Source organism: Gymnoscopelus microlampas, assembly GCF_963454915.1.
Source record: "Gymnoscopelus microlampas genome assembly, chromosome: 3".
NCBI classification, from domain to species: Eukaryota; Metazoa; Chordata; class Actinopteri; order Myctophiformes; family Myctophidae; genus Gymnoscopelus; species Gymnoscopelus microlampas.
In genome coordinates, this window is record NC_139940.1 from 48,906,530 (window position 1) to 48,921,630 (window position 15,101).

A 15,101-nucleotide genomic window follows, 5' to 3' on the forward strand; every position below is an offset into this window, starting at 1 on the left:
TCACGGTTCCCATCCGGCCGCTCTACCGGCCACTCTACTACCCCTGAGCCACTGCCACCCCCTTGTTATTCATGTCCTCACTGTTTAGCCTGATTCACTGCCTTTTTGCTTTTATTAGGTAGGGTAAATGATTTACTTTGGTTCAAATGAGTGTTAAATAGCTCTATATTGTGATAGCAATCATTGCTATAGAGTGTTTGTTTGTTCAGTAAAAGGAGTCTCCATGTCTCTCCAGCTCTTTATATGGCGTTGGAACAACAGATGTTCAGGAGGCGGAGAAACACAACTTTACTCCGCCCACACACCAATCTACCTGGCGCTATTTATACCTTGTCAGAACTACGCAGAAACCCCTTATTCGCTTTCGTACATCCGTACTCAAGCTCATAACGTTTTCAGCATCCCTCCACCACCCCTTTCACCTCCACAGGTTGTGCTTCCACCACTCCTTTCTTTTCTCCTTCTACGACCCTCCCTGTCTCTCTCTCCCCGTCTCTCCCTCTCCCTCCTTCTCTCTCTCGCTCTCTCCCACTTCTCAGGTTCCTGCTGGGGGTTTCAGTCCACGTGTGCCGTGCTGACTACGCCATCGGCCGTCCGCGTTGTGCCATGCTGACTACGCCATCGGCCGTCCGCGTGTGCCGTGCGTCTACGCTAACGACCTCCTCCCCAAAGACTCCAGGGTCGGCGACCCTCCCCCGGAACCCTCCATTCCATTCCATTATTATTACTATATTACATTACATCACATTACATTACTTTATCTATTTCCATTCCATTTCATTCCATTTTATTCAATAAAAACCCCTTAAACGTCCATAAAGGTGTGTTTTCTTTGCCTAGTGAATAACACATCGGGTGCCAAACACGGTAAAAAACGTGTTTTCAAAAAGTAGCGCATAGGTGCCGAACACAGTAAAAACCGTGTTATCAATCTTTTCGTTTTTTTCCACAAGGGGGTCGGGGGGGGGCTAGCGCAGCTCTGGAATCACCCATGGTGACTCTGAGAAGGAAGGGACAGATGGATCACCCTGCCAAAAAACCTGTCTCCCGTCCGCTCCCATTCCATCTCCTTGCAAAAAAACTCCATATTTCCTTAACTTTTTGCTATTGCTTAAACATGTAACTTTATACTTTTGTGGGACATAAAATTCTATATAGTTGTAAAAAAGTAACATAGTGCTGCTTTAAACAATGATTTTTCGGTGTATAAAAACATCTCCTTTACTTGTATTTTACAGTATATATTTATGTTACAGAATGATTGAAAAAGCAGTGCTCGTTTTCTTCGAGTTCACCGCGGGGGGGTGGGCCCCCCTGTCAAAAAAATGTAAGCAAAGTTGAACGGTGTTCTTTTACTCTGATGGCACTGAGTCGGCTGAAGGCGACTTGGCAACATTCAGCACGGCGACTCACTCGCCTAAGCTCGCTCTGCAGGGCGCCTCTCATGGCTCAAGTCACCTTCACCTCCATCGGTGTGTAACTGCGGGGACATCAAAGCCTCCCGCTTGCTTCGTCTCGCGCCGAAAAACGAGTTGCACCTTTTTCAATTCAACTAGTTTTTCAATCATACTATATCAGTGTTTCCGTTAGCCGGTATTTACCGGCAATTGATAAAATGTTTAATTGGCCGTTATTTATAAACATCACCGGCCACCATGGCCGGTCGGGAAAATGCTGATGGCTATTTTATCATTAAAGCCTAGTATTAATATTATTATTTGGATAAAGTAGCACAACATTAAATCCTAATCATTTAAAGTTTTGATCATGATCTGACTTAATGTCAGTGTGGTTTAATTCCCCACAGCCTGCTGCTCCTGTGTCGCATCGTGCACTGCAGTTATCTGGTAGAGCAGCCTATTTGTCGTACGATGGTGTCGCGCGTTGAAAGTATCAGACCTACAAGCTCACAACTCGGCGCAACGCGGCGAGTTGTGAGCTTGTATGTCTGCTATTTTCGATACGCAACAACACCGCCATATGGCGAAGCACAAATTAAGCTTCACACAGCTGTCTGCGATCTCCTAATAAGCGCTGAGCTGAGTACAGGTCTGGTTCACTAGGGAGTTATGCTAAACAGAACTGGGGTCCCGAAGTGATAGAATATGAACCAAGCCGGGCCCAATTGACGATAATGAAACACAGGGATCTGAACTCATATGGGTCGTGGATATACAAGCACAGTGACTGTCTGTCTCTGTTTGCAATGGATAAAGTGCCGAAAGTTGGTGAAACATTGTAGGCAACTGAGGCAAGTAATCAACCTCCCTTGCACCATCATTCATGTATATAACATTAACAAATGTTATCGCCTTTTGCGATTATTTTAATGTTGTTTTATGTTTCTGCTTTCATTTTTTGCTTTATTGTCAAAGTTGTGACATTGTAATGTGATTCAAATGTTTGTTATCAGGGCGTCCTTGAAAAAGAGAGCTTGCTCTCAATGGGTTTCCCTGAATAAATAAAGGAAAAAGAAAGAAAAAAAAAAAAAAGATGGGTCAGAGGTCATATGTACAGGTAGGAGGGGCTAGAGGGGTCAGAGGTCATACGTACAGGTAGGAGGAGCTATAGGGGTCAGAGGTCATATGTACAGGTAGGAAGAGCTAGAGGGGTCAGAGGTCATACGTACAGGTAGGGGATGCATGGAGGTTCCACTTCCGCCAAAGCTGCTCTGTAGTTTCTGAACAATGATGAGCTGTCAATCAAACTGCTGTACTCCTCCAAGGCCTGGACACGCACGCGCACGCACACACACACACACACACACACACACACACACACACACACACACACACACACACACACACACACACACACACACACACACACACACACACACACACACACACACACACACACACACACACACACCAAATGAACATAGATTCAAACTAGAAAATGTGCTCCTCGGAGCACAAGTCTCCGCCAGCAGACCCGTGCTATTTTAACCAAAGGAAATCACTTACCCTATCTTTAACCATAGTTTTCTAGAAATGCTCTAATTCTTACTAAAAATAGAACATGTTACTATATCATAGCAATTATATTATTATAGCAATAACTAATGAGATACAGAGGTGGTAAGCAACCACAATCAAATCAACCATCAAACAGCCATTGTTACTACGCATTTAATCTCTCAAGAACAGATTCTGCTCTGCGTTGGAATCTGTCGGTAGCCGTGTTGACAACCCGTGCGCATTGGTTTCAAGTGGGTGTGCCTTCAGATCAGGAAGCAGGCCGCGCTTTACCCAATCAAATGTAGTGGGTGGGATTCACGTGTCCATCCACCCTTCCCCCCTCGAAACTAACCAAAACTAATTTAACAATAGCGTCCTCGGAGCAGACAAAACCACGGAAAGATATTCACATTTTAACTTACTCTTTCATCATAGAAACAAGTGGGCTTATAACCAAAACCATCCATGTTCTCTGGGAGAAGTGGTGTTAGTGTTCCGTGTAGAAATATTGTTAGTGGGAATGAAAACATAGTCGCACCAACCGGAAGTGATGCGCTGAAGGCAGACACAAACCCCGGTTTCCTTGCGCACTGGTGTTACGTTTGCTTCCTGCCAGACCCAACAGACATATAACAAACAGCAGAGGTCGCTGTTTTTCATTTTCAGTTGGGTCTGGCTACGCGAGACTACTACGCATTTAGATCTGAGGCTGAGTCTACAAATGATTTCTAAAACTTAAAGGTAGGGTAAAAGATATATCTTTTAGTTAAACAAAAAGTTTTTTGTTAAAAAGTGAATGTTAAAGTTATTTATGTACCCCTGAAAGCAGCTTCATCAGGTTTCAGACGATGATTTGCTGCTTCTTCAGTTCGCGTAATGGGAGTTAGTTGCATTGTGTGATCTCAGCTGTGATCTCAGTTTGTACTGGAAAGTACTGTTCCTGATTGATCCTGTCTAAGCTGTTTATATTACACATTGTGATGTGACGTGAACCTTGACCAATGTTAGGTGTTCTCAGACGGACACACACGCACGGACGGGTAATTTGTACTGGAAAGTACTGTTCCTGATTGATCCTGTCTTACCTATTTATATTACATATTGTGATGTCACGTGAAGCTTGACCAATGTTGGGTGTTCTCAGACAGACACATACAGAGACGGACGGAGAGGAAAAGATACTCTCCATTAATCCTGTCAATATTACATATTGTCACGTGTCACTTGACCAATGTTAGCTTGGCTGATGGAAGCTCACTTCAAAAAATATAAATGATTTTTTGAAGTGACACACCTATTTATAGGTCTCTATTTCGTCATGCGTCTCGCTAGCCAATCAAAGCACACCCTTTCAACATATTGTCACGTGTCACGTGAAGCTTGACCAATGTTAGCTTGGCGGACACACGGAAGGACGGAGACGAAAACATACTCTCCACCTCTGGCGGAGAAAATGAACATAGATTTTTATTAATGTGTGTGTGTGTGTGTGTGTGTGTGTGTGTGTGTGTGTGTGTGTGTGTGTGTGTGTGTGTGTGTGTGTGTGTGTGTGTGTGTGTGTGTGTGTGTGTGTGTGTGTGTGTGTGTGTCTCTAGTAGACTAGACTACAGTAACAGTGTCTCTACAGGTCTCCATAAAAACATCAATCAGACTGCAGTTGATACAGAGCCGCTCCAGTTCTTACTAAAACCAACAAAGTGAATCATATCACTGTATTTCATACATCCTTACACTGACTCCCTGTGTGTCAAATAATAGATTTAAAAATACTACTGTTGGTCTATAAAGCTTTAAATGTTTTAAATACTACTGTTATTCTATAAAGCTTTAAATGGTTTAAATACTACTGTTATTCTATAAAGCTTTAAATGGTTTAAATACTACTGTTATTCTATAAAGCTTTAAATGGTTTAAATACTACTGTTATTCTATAAAGCTTTAAATGTTTTAAATACTACTGTTATTCTATAAAGCTTTAAATGTTTTAAATACTACTGTTATTCTATAAAGCTTTAAATGGTTTAAATACTACTGTTATTCTATAAAGCTTTAAATGGTTTACAATTAGGAAAATATTCATGTTGGGGTTGGGTCTAAGATTAGACATTTAGAAGTTAGGTTTAGGTGTTAGAGTTAGAATTCTGCTTGATTATACTGCACTTAGTTTCTCGCTGGTGCCGTGCTACAGCCGATATGCAAGCCCATGAGCTTGCATATCGGCGTGTATATGTGAGCTTGTAGATCTGCTATTTTCCAGCTTCAGGTTTACGGTTAAAAATGGCAAAAATGCCATTCACAAAAACGTTCCCCTAAAATGTTGATGCCCGAACAAATATTGTAATACAAATCTGTGTGTGTGTGTGTGTGTGTGTGTGTGTGTGTCATAACCTTTATTTCAACTCGGAGTACAGTTGAGGGCAAGCCCTCATTTTCAATGTAGCCGAGATACAACATAATCAACAGGAATACATTTACATACATCGATTAATTAAAATCAGTGTGTGTGTGTGTGTGTGTGTGTGTGTGTGTGTGTGTGTGTGTGTGTGTGTGTGTGTGTGTGTGTGTGTGTGTGTGTGTGTGTGTGTGTGTGTGTGTGTGTGTGTGTGTGTGTGTGACCTCTGCAGTGTTTCTCTGCCAGTCCAGTCTGCTGAGCGGGGCGCTGTCCAACGCAGAGAGGACACACAGGTACGAGTTGAAGTTATTCAACTTCCTCAGGTGCTGCAAGAACACACACACACACACACACACACACACACACACACACACACACACACACACACACACACACACACACACACACACACACACACACACACACACACACACACACACACACACACATTGATGGGACGTGATTTTCATTGTCCTCACTGATTCAGGGTCAGCATAAGGTCAAGAGTCAAAGGTTACCTTCATAACTTTGATGAATTTCAGCAGCAGTCTCTCTCGGTCCTGAGGCCTTTCCTGTAGAATGACCACTGAACGCACTGACACACACACACACACACACACACACACACACACACACACACACACACACACACACACACACACACACACACACACACACACACACACACACACACAGTTCAGTATAATTCTATAATTGACCAGAGTCCTCAGCCTTACTTTATTCACAGCTGTTACCAATGATACTAATGAAGGAGCCTCAATTAGAATCATTGGTAACACCTGTGAAAGAAGTAAGGAAGTGTGTCATAACCTTTATTTCAACTCGGAGTACAGTTGAGGGCAAGCCCTCATTTTCAATGTAGCCGAGATACAACATAATCAACAGGAATACATTTACATACATCGATTAATTAAAATCAGTGTGTGTGTGTGTGTGTGTGTGTGTGTGTGTGTGTGTGTGTGTGTGTGTGTGTGTGTGTGTGTGTGTGTGTGTGTGTGTGTGTGTGTGTGTGTGTGTGTGACCTCTGCAGTGTTTCTCTGCCAGTCCAGTCTGCTGAGCGGGGCGCTGTCCAACGCAGAGAGGACACACAGGTACGAGTTGAAGTTATTCAACTTCCTCAGGTGCTGCAAGAACACACACACACACACACACACACACACACACACACACACACACACACACACACACACACACACACACACACACACACACACACACACACACACACACACACACACACACACACACATTGATGGGACGTGATTTTCATTGTCCTCACTGATTCAGGGTCAGCATAAGGTCAAGAGTCAAAGGTTACCTTCATAACTTTGATGAATTTCAGCAGCAGTCTCTCTCGGTCCTGAGGCCTTTCCTGTAGAATGACCACTGAACGCACCCTGACACACACACACACACACACACACACACACACACACACACACACACACACACACACACACACACACACACACACACACACACACACACAGTTCAGTATAATTCTATAATTGACCAGAGTCCTCAGCCTTACTTTATTCACAGCTGTTACCAATGATACTAATGAAGGAGCCTCAATTAGAATCATTGGTAACACCTGTGAAAGAAGTAAGGAAGAGGCCCAATTTATTTCCAATATGGCTGCTGTGCATAGAGCCTATTAGTACTGTGTAGTGTTAGTTAAAGGTACAGTGAGTGAGTGTTTGTTCAGTGACAGGGGGTCTCCCTGCCAGGTGGGATACAGATTGTATCCAATCAGGAGACAGAACTCACACAGGATAAACGAGTGAAATTGGAAGTGACGACACAAAGGAGTGAGCAGACAAAATTGGAACAGGAGCACTATAAACCTTTTCAGGTGTTCCACCTGAAAACACATGTTCTGTTTACTAACAGGACTATAGTGAGGTTTACCAGAAGGACAGGACTAGTTAGTGAGGTTTACCAGAAGGACAGGACTAGTTAGTGAGGTTTACCAGAAGGACAGGACTAGTTAGTGAGGTTTACCAGAAGGACAGGACTAGTTAGTGTGGTTTACCAGAAGGACAGGACTAGTTAGTGTGGTTTACCAGAAGGAGACGTTGTTAAAGTGCTGGGTGAACTCGGTCAGGTTGGGACACTTCTCTTCATTCTGTTCCTTGGACCACAACAACGCCTCTGGAAGCTAGACAGACAGACAGACAGACAGACAGACAGACAGACAGACAGACAGACAGACAGACAGATCATAGGTCAACCCAAACCGTTGGCTTCACGGTTTGACGTCACGTTGTTAGCTTTAACGTAACGTTTGTAGCCTCATAGCCAACATACAAAGTGACAAAGTGGACACATGAGCCATAAATATGGAAGAATGTATAATGGTGCGACGGGACGTGCAATAACCCCACCTTTGCAACTACTTTCACCTGTGCACTTCACCGGGTATGGACTATCCTCCTATAATTTGACAGACCTCTGTAGTGGTGCGTGGTGTCGTGGTGAGGCTTGCACACATCCATTGACCATTACCATGTGCACCTAACAGCGAAGCCTGTTTTCCGATTACACGAAATCTCAGCTGTTTATTAACGCTTTTGTGTTCGCTGGCTCCCGGGTTGCCAGATCATGTGTGCATATCCCCCCACGGGTATGGGATAGAAGAATGTGATGGAAGAATGTCAGTAATGTTGGGATGGAGGAGGAGATGGAAGCATCATAATCAAATGCAAAGAAAAGTGGGTGAGAGCAGAAGGTATAGTATGAGAAGTATAACATATAGTATATATATTACAGTTCAAAACTGTTAGTTTTCAGGATTCAAATTCAAAAATATCAAAAGTAAAGAGAAGTAGGGATCGAGAATTGGAATCGGACGCAATCGATAAGGTGTTGGCATCGATTGGAATCGATTCTAGCGGGATTACCTGACCTGTCAGGTAAAAAAAACTAAGGAACATTAATTTAATAGCTTGCATGCTTATCGCTTCAATGTCGCCTATCAGACGAAGACAACATGCTCGACCTTTGATTCTCTGTGTAAATTAGAAGTGATAGTGTCCCCAGATTAACCCATTTGCCAACCGAAACCAATAATAGACAAGGATCAATAGTGGCATCAATAAGGAATCGGCTGTGGTGGAAATTAACTAAGTACATTTACTCAAGTACTGTACTTAATTACAATTCTGAGGTCTTTTAATTTACTGGAGTATTTCCAATGTTCAATACTTTTACTTCTACTCCACTCCACTACTATCTCAGAGGCAAATATTGCATTATATACCTCAATCTTATAGAAGAGCTCAGAGTCCAACAGTGTCAACTGTTCTGCTACGTCCTGACTCCTAAAGTCATGCAGGGTACCTGGTCTATAGGAGAAGAAGAGGAGAGAGGAAGTATATTATTTAGGTATTATTATTCATTTTTTTCTAGTACTGCTTTTTACCCCTTTTTCTCCCCAATTCAGTCGTTATGCCAATGAATTACACACACACACACACACACACACACACACACACACACACACACACAAATTTGTGTGTTGTCACCAAGGGGCAAACCCCCTTCGCTTAGCCCCGCCCACTCCACTCTGTGACTGGTGGTGCGAGGTTAGTCACACCCAGGCCTGGCAAACTCTGCTTCTCACCCATTGACTTGCATGTTAAATGACGGCTTTTCCCCTTAAAAATAATCGATCATTTCAGGAGCAAGAGCTTCAAATTCTCTTCTAAATGTAGTCAACAAGGCCTGCAGTAGGCTATGCACTGGAAAAATGTGCATGACATTATTTCAATAAACTAAAAACACGGGAAATGTTACAGGGAGTAATAGCCATGGATACACGACGGTCGTCTGTCTCGACCATCATGGATGAACTTCAACCTGGTGTTTGCACTTTCTCCATTTACGGCCCGTAAATCTACAGAAACGTTCATATTTCAAATATAAAGTGCTTATCCCATGGCCATGGATGTTACATTTATGTACGGGCTCTCAGAAGTACCCGTATCATCCGTATTGTTCAATAAAAAGCATTTTAATCTGATCGGTGGCCATTTTCTCCATATGCTTTCAACTGCGCGACCCTATCGGTTGGTAGGTGTATTGTACTCTGATAGATTATAACTCTATGAGAAAATGGCCACCGATCGGATCAAAATGTTTTTTATTGAACAATACAGAATATACGGGTACTTTTGAGAGTCCTGTGCATAATTGTAACATCCGTGGCCATAGGGTAAGCACTTTATATTTGAAATCTGAACGTTTATATAGATGTACGGACCGTAAATGGAGAAAGTGCAAACACCAGGTTGAAGTTGATCCATGACTGTAACAGGAGTTTTCATGTACCGCAGGGTAAGACTGCAGTAGCAGTTAATAAATAGACAAACAAATGAATTAATATACTTTAACGTGCAGAATCCGAAACAGGCATTGCTGTGATTCGGAATTGTGTTACAATTACGGTGATTTGTGATTGAAATGATTGTCACCTGCCATAGCTGTCAAAGTTATTTCAGCCGCACACACACAATCATTTGAAACATAATAGCAAGAATAGGAATACCACGATAACGCAATGGTGACTATGAACCAGCAACAGATTCCACGTACCCAAAACCGTTGGTGGGTGCTTTTCCCAAGCTGAAATCTGCACTTAAACTGCACGGCTGAGATTTACTTAAGTATGGAACTTAAATACACTTTTGAGGAATTTGTACTTTACTTGAGTATTTCCAATACGTTTACTTCTACTTTTACTCCACTACAATTATTTGAAAACTACCCTGAAAAAGTCACTGTCCACCACCAGTGGTGGACAGGGACTTTACCACCCGAGCGCCATGTTGTAAATAATAGCATTGCAATGTGTTGTGCTGCTTGGCTAAGGTCAAAGGTCAGAGGCTATAGCTTACCTTGCAGCCACGCCCATGGCTGAGAGTGGGCGGAGAGACAGAGGAGCGCCAATCAGCTTCTTTCTCTGCACAAGCTTTGATAGGAAGTTGGTGCGCAGGAGGCAGGCCAAGGACAGCTCTCCTCCAATCACAAGACTGAACACCAGCTCCATCAGCAGAACCTGCAAATCACCATCCAGTTCCACTGCACTGGACACGTCAACACACACACATGCACATGACCAGTGTGTTTTTAAATACATTTGATGGTTTCAGCAGTGAGATGTAATGAGGCTTGGATTGATGTTTAATGAACATGAACAGCATTTTACCAACGACGCTGAACACACACACACACACACACACACACACACACACACACACACACACACACACACACACACACACACACACACACACACACACACACACACACACCTCTGAAGTAACACTTTGATCACATGACGTGATGGTTTCATCAGTGAGATGTAATGAGGCTTGGATTAGAGGAGCGTGAGTTTAGGTTACAGAGGTTCCTGGTTTGATCCCTGACTCCAGTGTGTGTGTGTGTGTGTGTGTGTGTGTGTGTGTGTGTGTGTGTGTGTGTGTGTGTGTGTGTGTGTGTGCGTGTGCGTGTGCGTGCGCGCGCGCGCATGCATGTGTGTGTGTGTTTACTTACTTATGGTGTGGCGTTAAAGGCAGAGGGTGACTTAAAACAATGCCAATATTACTTTGTATTTGTATTTGGTAACATTGGTAGGTCATTCCACATTTTGGTGGCAGCATAGTAGAATGCATTTTTACCCATTTTGTCATCAAGTTTTGGGGGGATGATCTCCAATGGTGTTGTGCGGCTGTGCCCATGGGCATCACTCACTCTAGAGAAGACATTTTTGCCAGGTATCTGGGTACTGATCCACTGAGTATCTTAAAGACCAGAGCCATTGAGAGATGTTGCAATCTGTCTTCTACTTTGAGCCAGCCCTCCATAGAATCCTGTTTTCTCATGCCAATAAAGGTCTTTTGAATCTACAGGTTATCAAAGTTATAGTCTATATCAAACGCATTTCAGGTATCTGTTACCAAATCTGAGGGAGGGGAAAAAAGTATTTCCTTTTTTGGTCTATGGTTGTGGAATGACCTGCAGATCAAAAAGGAAAATGAAATTGAAACCTCGCTAATTCCTCTGAGAAGTTTTAAAAGGTTCACCGTGAATGTCCACACAGGAACTTTGTGTGGACGTGTAGCCCTGTTCAGGGTTCATTTTATTATTTGAAAGCTCTTACCTTGGGGTTTTAGTTTTCATTTTAATTCTGGTTGCTAAATGAATTAGCTAGTTTAGTTAGCTTTTATTTTCTATACTTGATATTGTACAAATGTTTGATCACTGTCCTTGGAGCTTTATAGGTATTTGTTGGGATGTCGTATTATCTTTTGTACTGTATTTGTATTGTTTGTTCAGCAGCTATCATTTTTAATCTGCCTCATGGCCAGTTCACATTTGTAAAAGGGGGTGAACCATTGCCTCACACTGTAGCTTTTGTTTTTGAACAATGAGGAATAGATGGTGACAGACAGACAGTAGACCCAAGAGAACACAATCTACCTGTACAGTATGTGGTGAGTGAGTTGTGCTTCTCAGATCATTATCTACAACAGGTTTGTCTGCGGCTTGGGGAGACAGTACAGTACAGTACAGTACAGTACAGTACAGTACAGTACAGTACAGTACGTTAAAGAACAATGATGACGTAACAGTACAACAGCATTCTACAACTCCCTGTGGGGCCCCTACCACTGTTTTACTACCCTATAGGGCAGTAGTTCAGGACCCTAAAATGATATGTATTTGGCTGCGAAGCCCCTGGCTGCAAAGTATAAAAATATAAAATATGGTCCCCACGAACCCCTGGGGGTCTCCAGAACCCCACTTTGAGAACTATTGTCCTATAGGGAAGTAAATGGCATTCACCTAGGGCCGGTCTAATCAAGGGCCAAGCATGCCATGTGAATGTCATTAACTTCACGGTAGGACAGAAGACACAAACAGGTATCCTTGAGGATCTCGTCTATTAACTCCAGTTTATCATAAACCTATGAAAACAGCGTTTTCAACGAGAAGGATGCTGAGAGGTGGCTGGAGTCATCGAGGAAGACGCAGAAAATAGAACCAGATGGAAACCGATGAATAGTGGGAATTAGCCGAAAGGAAAAGAAGAAGTTCAGCGCTAATCAGAGTTCTCCACACTGTGTGCTCTACAGTAGAATGAAATACAGAGGACGCTATTTAGACAATCCATGTAGCAGGGCGCACATGCTTCGAGGAGGGTGAGTCCAGCTCCAATTTTATTAGATAGCCTAAACCTAGTGTTTTCTGGGCGCAAAGTAAGGCACACGGAGCAGCAAGGACATTTTGTTCCATGTTTGACATGTAGTTCCTTCAATTGAAATATCTTTTATATCACTTTTTGCGTGTGTTATATCACTTTTTACGTGTGTTATTGGGGCACTCCCCCACTTCTTAAAGTAGCACTACACCACTACTTATTAACCCCTGATCTGCCTGAATGGGGCCCCTCAATCATATAAAGTAATAAATACCACTTGACTCGATGCTCTTTTTAAATTATGTTTTAGTGTTAAACATCAACAAGTGACATTTCTTTCATGAACAAACAATTTTTAAAAGTTTATAGGAGCCCACCTCTTGCAAAAAAACAGGGGATGTCCCTATAGTGCAGATATGATATTATTAAGACTGTTATAGAAAGAAAGAAAAACTTGTGCGCTGCAAAAATAAATATCCTTTAGATTATAATCAGTACAGAAACTGTGCACATGCCACCGCCGGACATGCAGTGTTATTTTTGCCATAACACCCACCACATAAAAATTAGCTTTCAGTAAAGGGAAGTAAACCACTTACTTATACATATCTACTACCATCCTGTATCTACCCACATAGCACCCCTTACTCATCAACTGGCACACGACACTTTGCATATTAAGACTGCACACACAAACATATGTGGCACTGCTTAAACAAATATAAAAACACTTTTAACACAATACATTATCATAATGTAATAATGTATGAAGTGCTGGGTGCGTAAGACTAAAATCCAAGTTAAAACACAAACTACACCACATTTGATTTGAAGATGAAACATTCAATTTAATAATTAAAAGGCCTGGTGTCAGTTTATCTATAGGACTTTAAACTTGGGGCTGAGTACTCCATGCAATATGGGCCCTTTAGCTCTGTGGGAGAGATCTCTGACTAATTCCCCCTCCCCCCATGGCCATCAAGGCCCTATCATGTTCTTATAGACCCCTGATCTGTCTGGATGGGGCCCCTTTATCATATGACAAAATACCACTTGACTGTATGCTCTTTTAAATATGTTTTAGTATTAGGCCTTAACTGAGAAAAGTGTGATTACTTTCAGGAACTGAAACTACTTTGGACAGTTATTACAGTATATTATTATAAGCCTACTGTATCATCACCATTTTTTAAGAAATAAAAACTTGTATGGGCTACAAAATTTACATTTTCATTAGATTATAATGAGTATAGAAACTGCGCACATGCTAAATAGAGCACCGCCAGACATGAAATCAAGTGGCATCACACCACACCCGCCACATAAAAATAAGTTTTCAGTAAAGGGAAGTAAACCACTGGTGGTGCGAACATTATGACGCACATCGCACATCTATCCACATATTCACATACATACATACTGTACATATCTATAAATATAGCACCCCTTACACCTCAATATTTACACACTGGCACACAACACTTTGCATATTAAGACTGCGCACACAAACATACTGTATGCACACACATACTGTACATGTATATTCATGTTAATACATATTTATAGATACCCGTCCCACACGCACATACACATGGATAATATTTATAAGTAGCACCTTCAAGCACCTCAAGGTGTGCTATGATTCATGTACATAGTTTGCTATTTGTCTTTACATTTTACTCACTATTGTTGCTACTCGTAAGCATGTGTTTCCGTGTAAAAGATGTAAAAACTAGAAAAAGTGCTCCTCGGAGCACAAGTCTCCGCCAGGTCAGGTAGACTATTGTGGCCTCCTGGTGGCGCTATAATAGGCCAACGTGAAAAGGTTGCCATTTCTTCTTAGGCCTTGCACGACGATCGGACACTGCATGCATGATTTGAGGCATTTTGTTCTAAAAGAGTGTTTTGCTAAATTTGACCTGCTGGTGGCGCTATAACAGGCCAATGTTAAAAGGGTGGCATTTGTTCCTCAACATAGTGTGAATGTGCGTTCAAAGTTTCACCGTAATCGGACGCTGCATTCATGACTTGCGGCATTTTGTTCAAAACGGGCCACTCCTGCAAACATTACATGTCAATGTAAGCCAATCAGGATGGCATATGAAAAATCAAACAGATCCGTCTTGATCACATGACTATAGAGATCATGTGTACCGATTTGCGTGAAATTTGGATCAAATATGAAGGCTTAATATCAAAAAATGTGTTTTACATTAAGTCTGCCTCCTGGTGGTGCTATAAAAGGCAAATGTGAAAAATGCAGGGCAAAGGTTTGTTCTTGGCCTCTAGAGAGTGTGCATACAAAGTTTTACACTGAATCGGTGCAGTTATAGGTAAAAACACGAATCGGCCTGTTACAGCGCCACCATGAGGCTGATTTGAACATTTTCAAATGGCATTTCTTCCTCGGCCTAATGGGAATGTGTGTGCAAAATTTCACGGATATTGCATGCTGTGTTCATGATTTGAGGCATTTTGTTCGAAACAGAGTACTCCTGCAAACTTTGAAAGACAATTTTTGCCA

General features: G+C 42.2%; 1 protein-coding gene across 1 annotated transcript; it reads right to left on the reverse strand.

Annotated features, from left to right (window-relative positions):
- Positions 1 to 2,505: 2,505 nt before the first annotated feature.
- Positions 2,506 to 11,556, reverse strand: LOC311041885 (rap guanine nucleotide exchange factor 1-like; the record flags this gene model as incomplete). The annotated part of the gene is made up of 7 exons (XM_084052370.1): positions 2,506 to 2,565; positions 6,396 to 6,497; positions 6,692 to 6,770; positions 7,440 to 7,534; positions 8,636 to 8,720; positions 10,272 to 10,460; positions 11,537 to 11,556. 7 exons carry the CDS (start codon positions 11,554 to 11,556, stop codon positions 2,506 to 2,508), a joined length of 630 nt encoding a protein of 209 aa, XP_083908496.1.
- Positions 11,557 to 15,101: the final 3,545 nt, after the last annotated feature.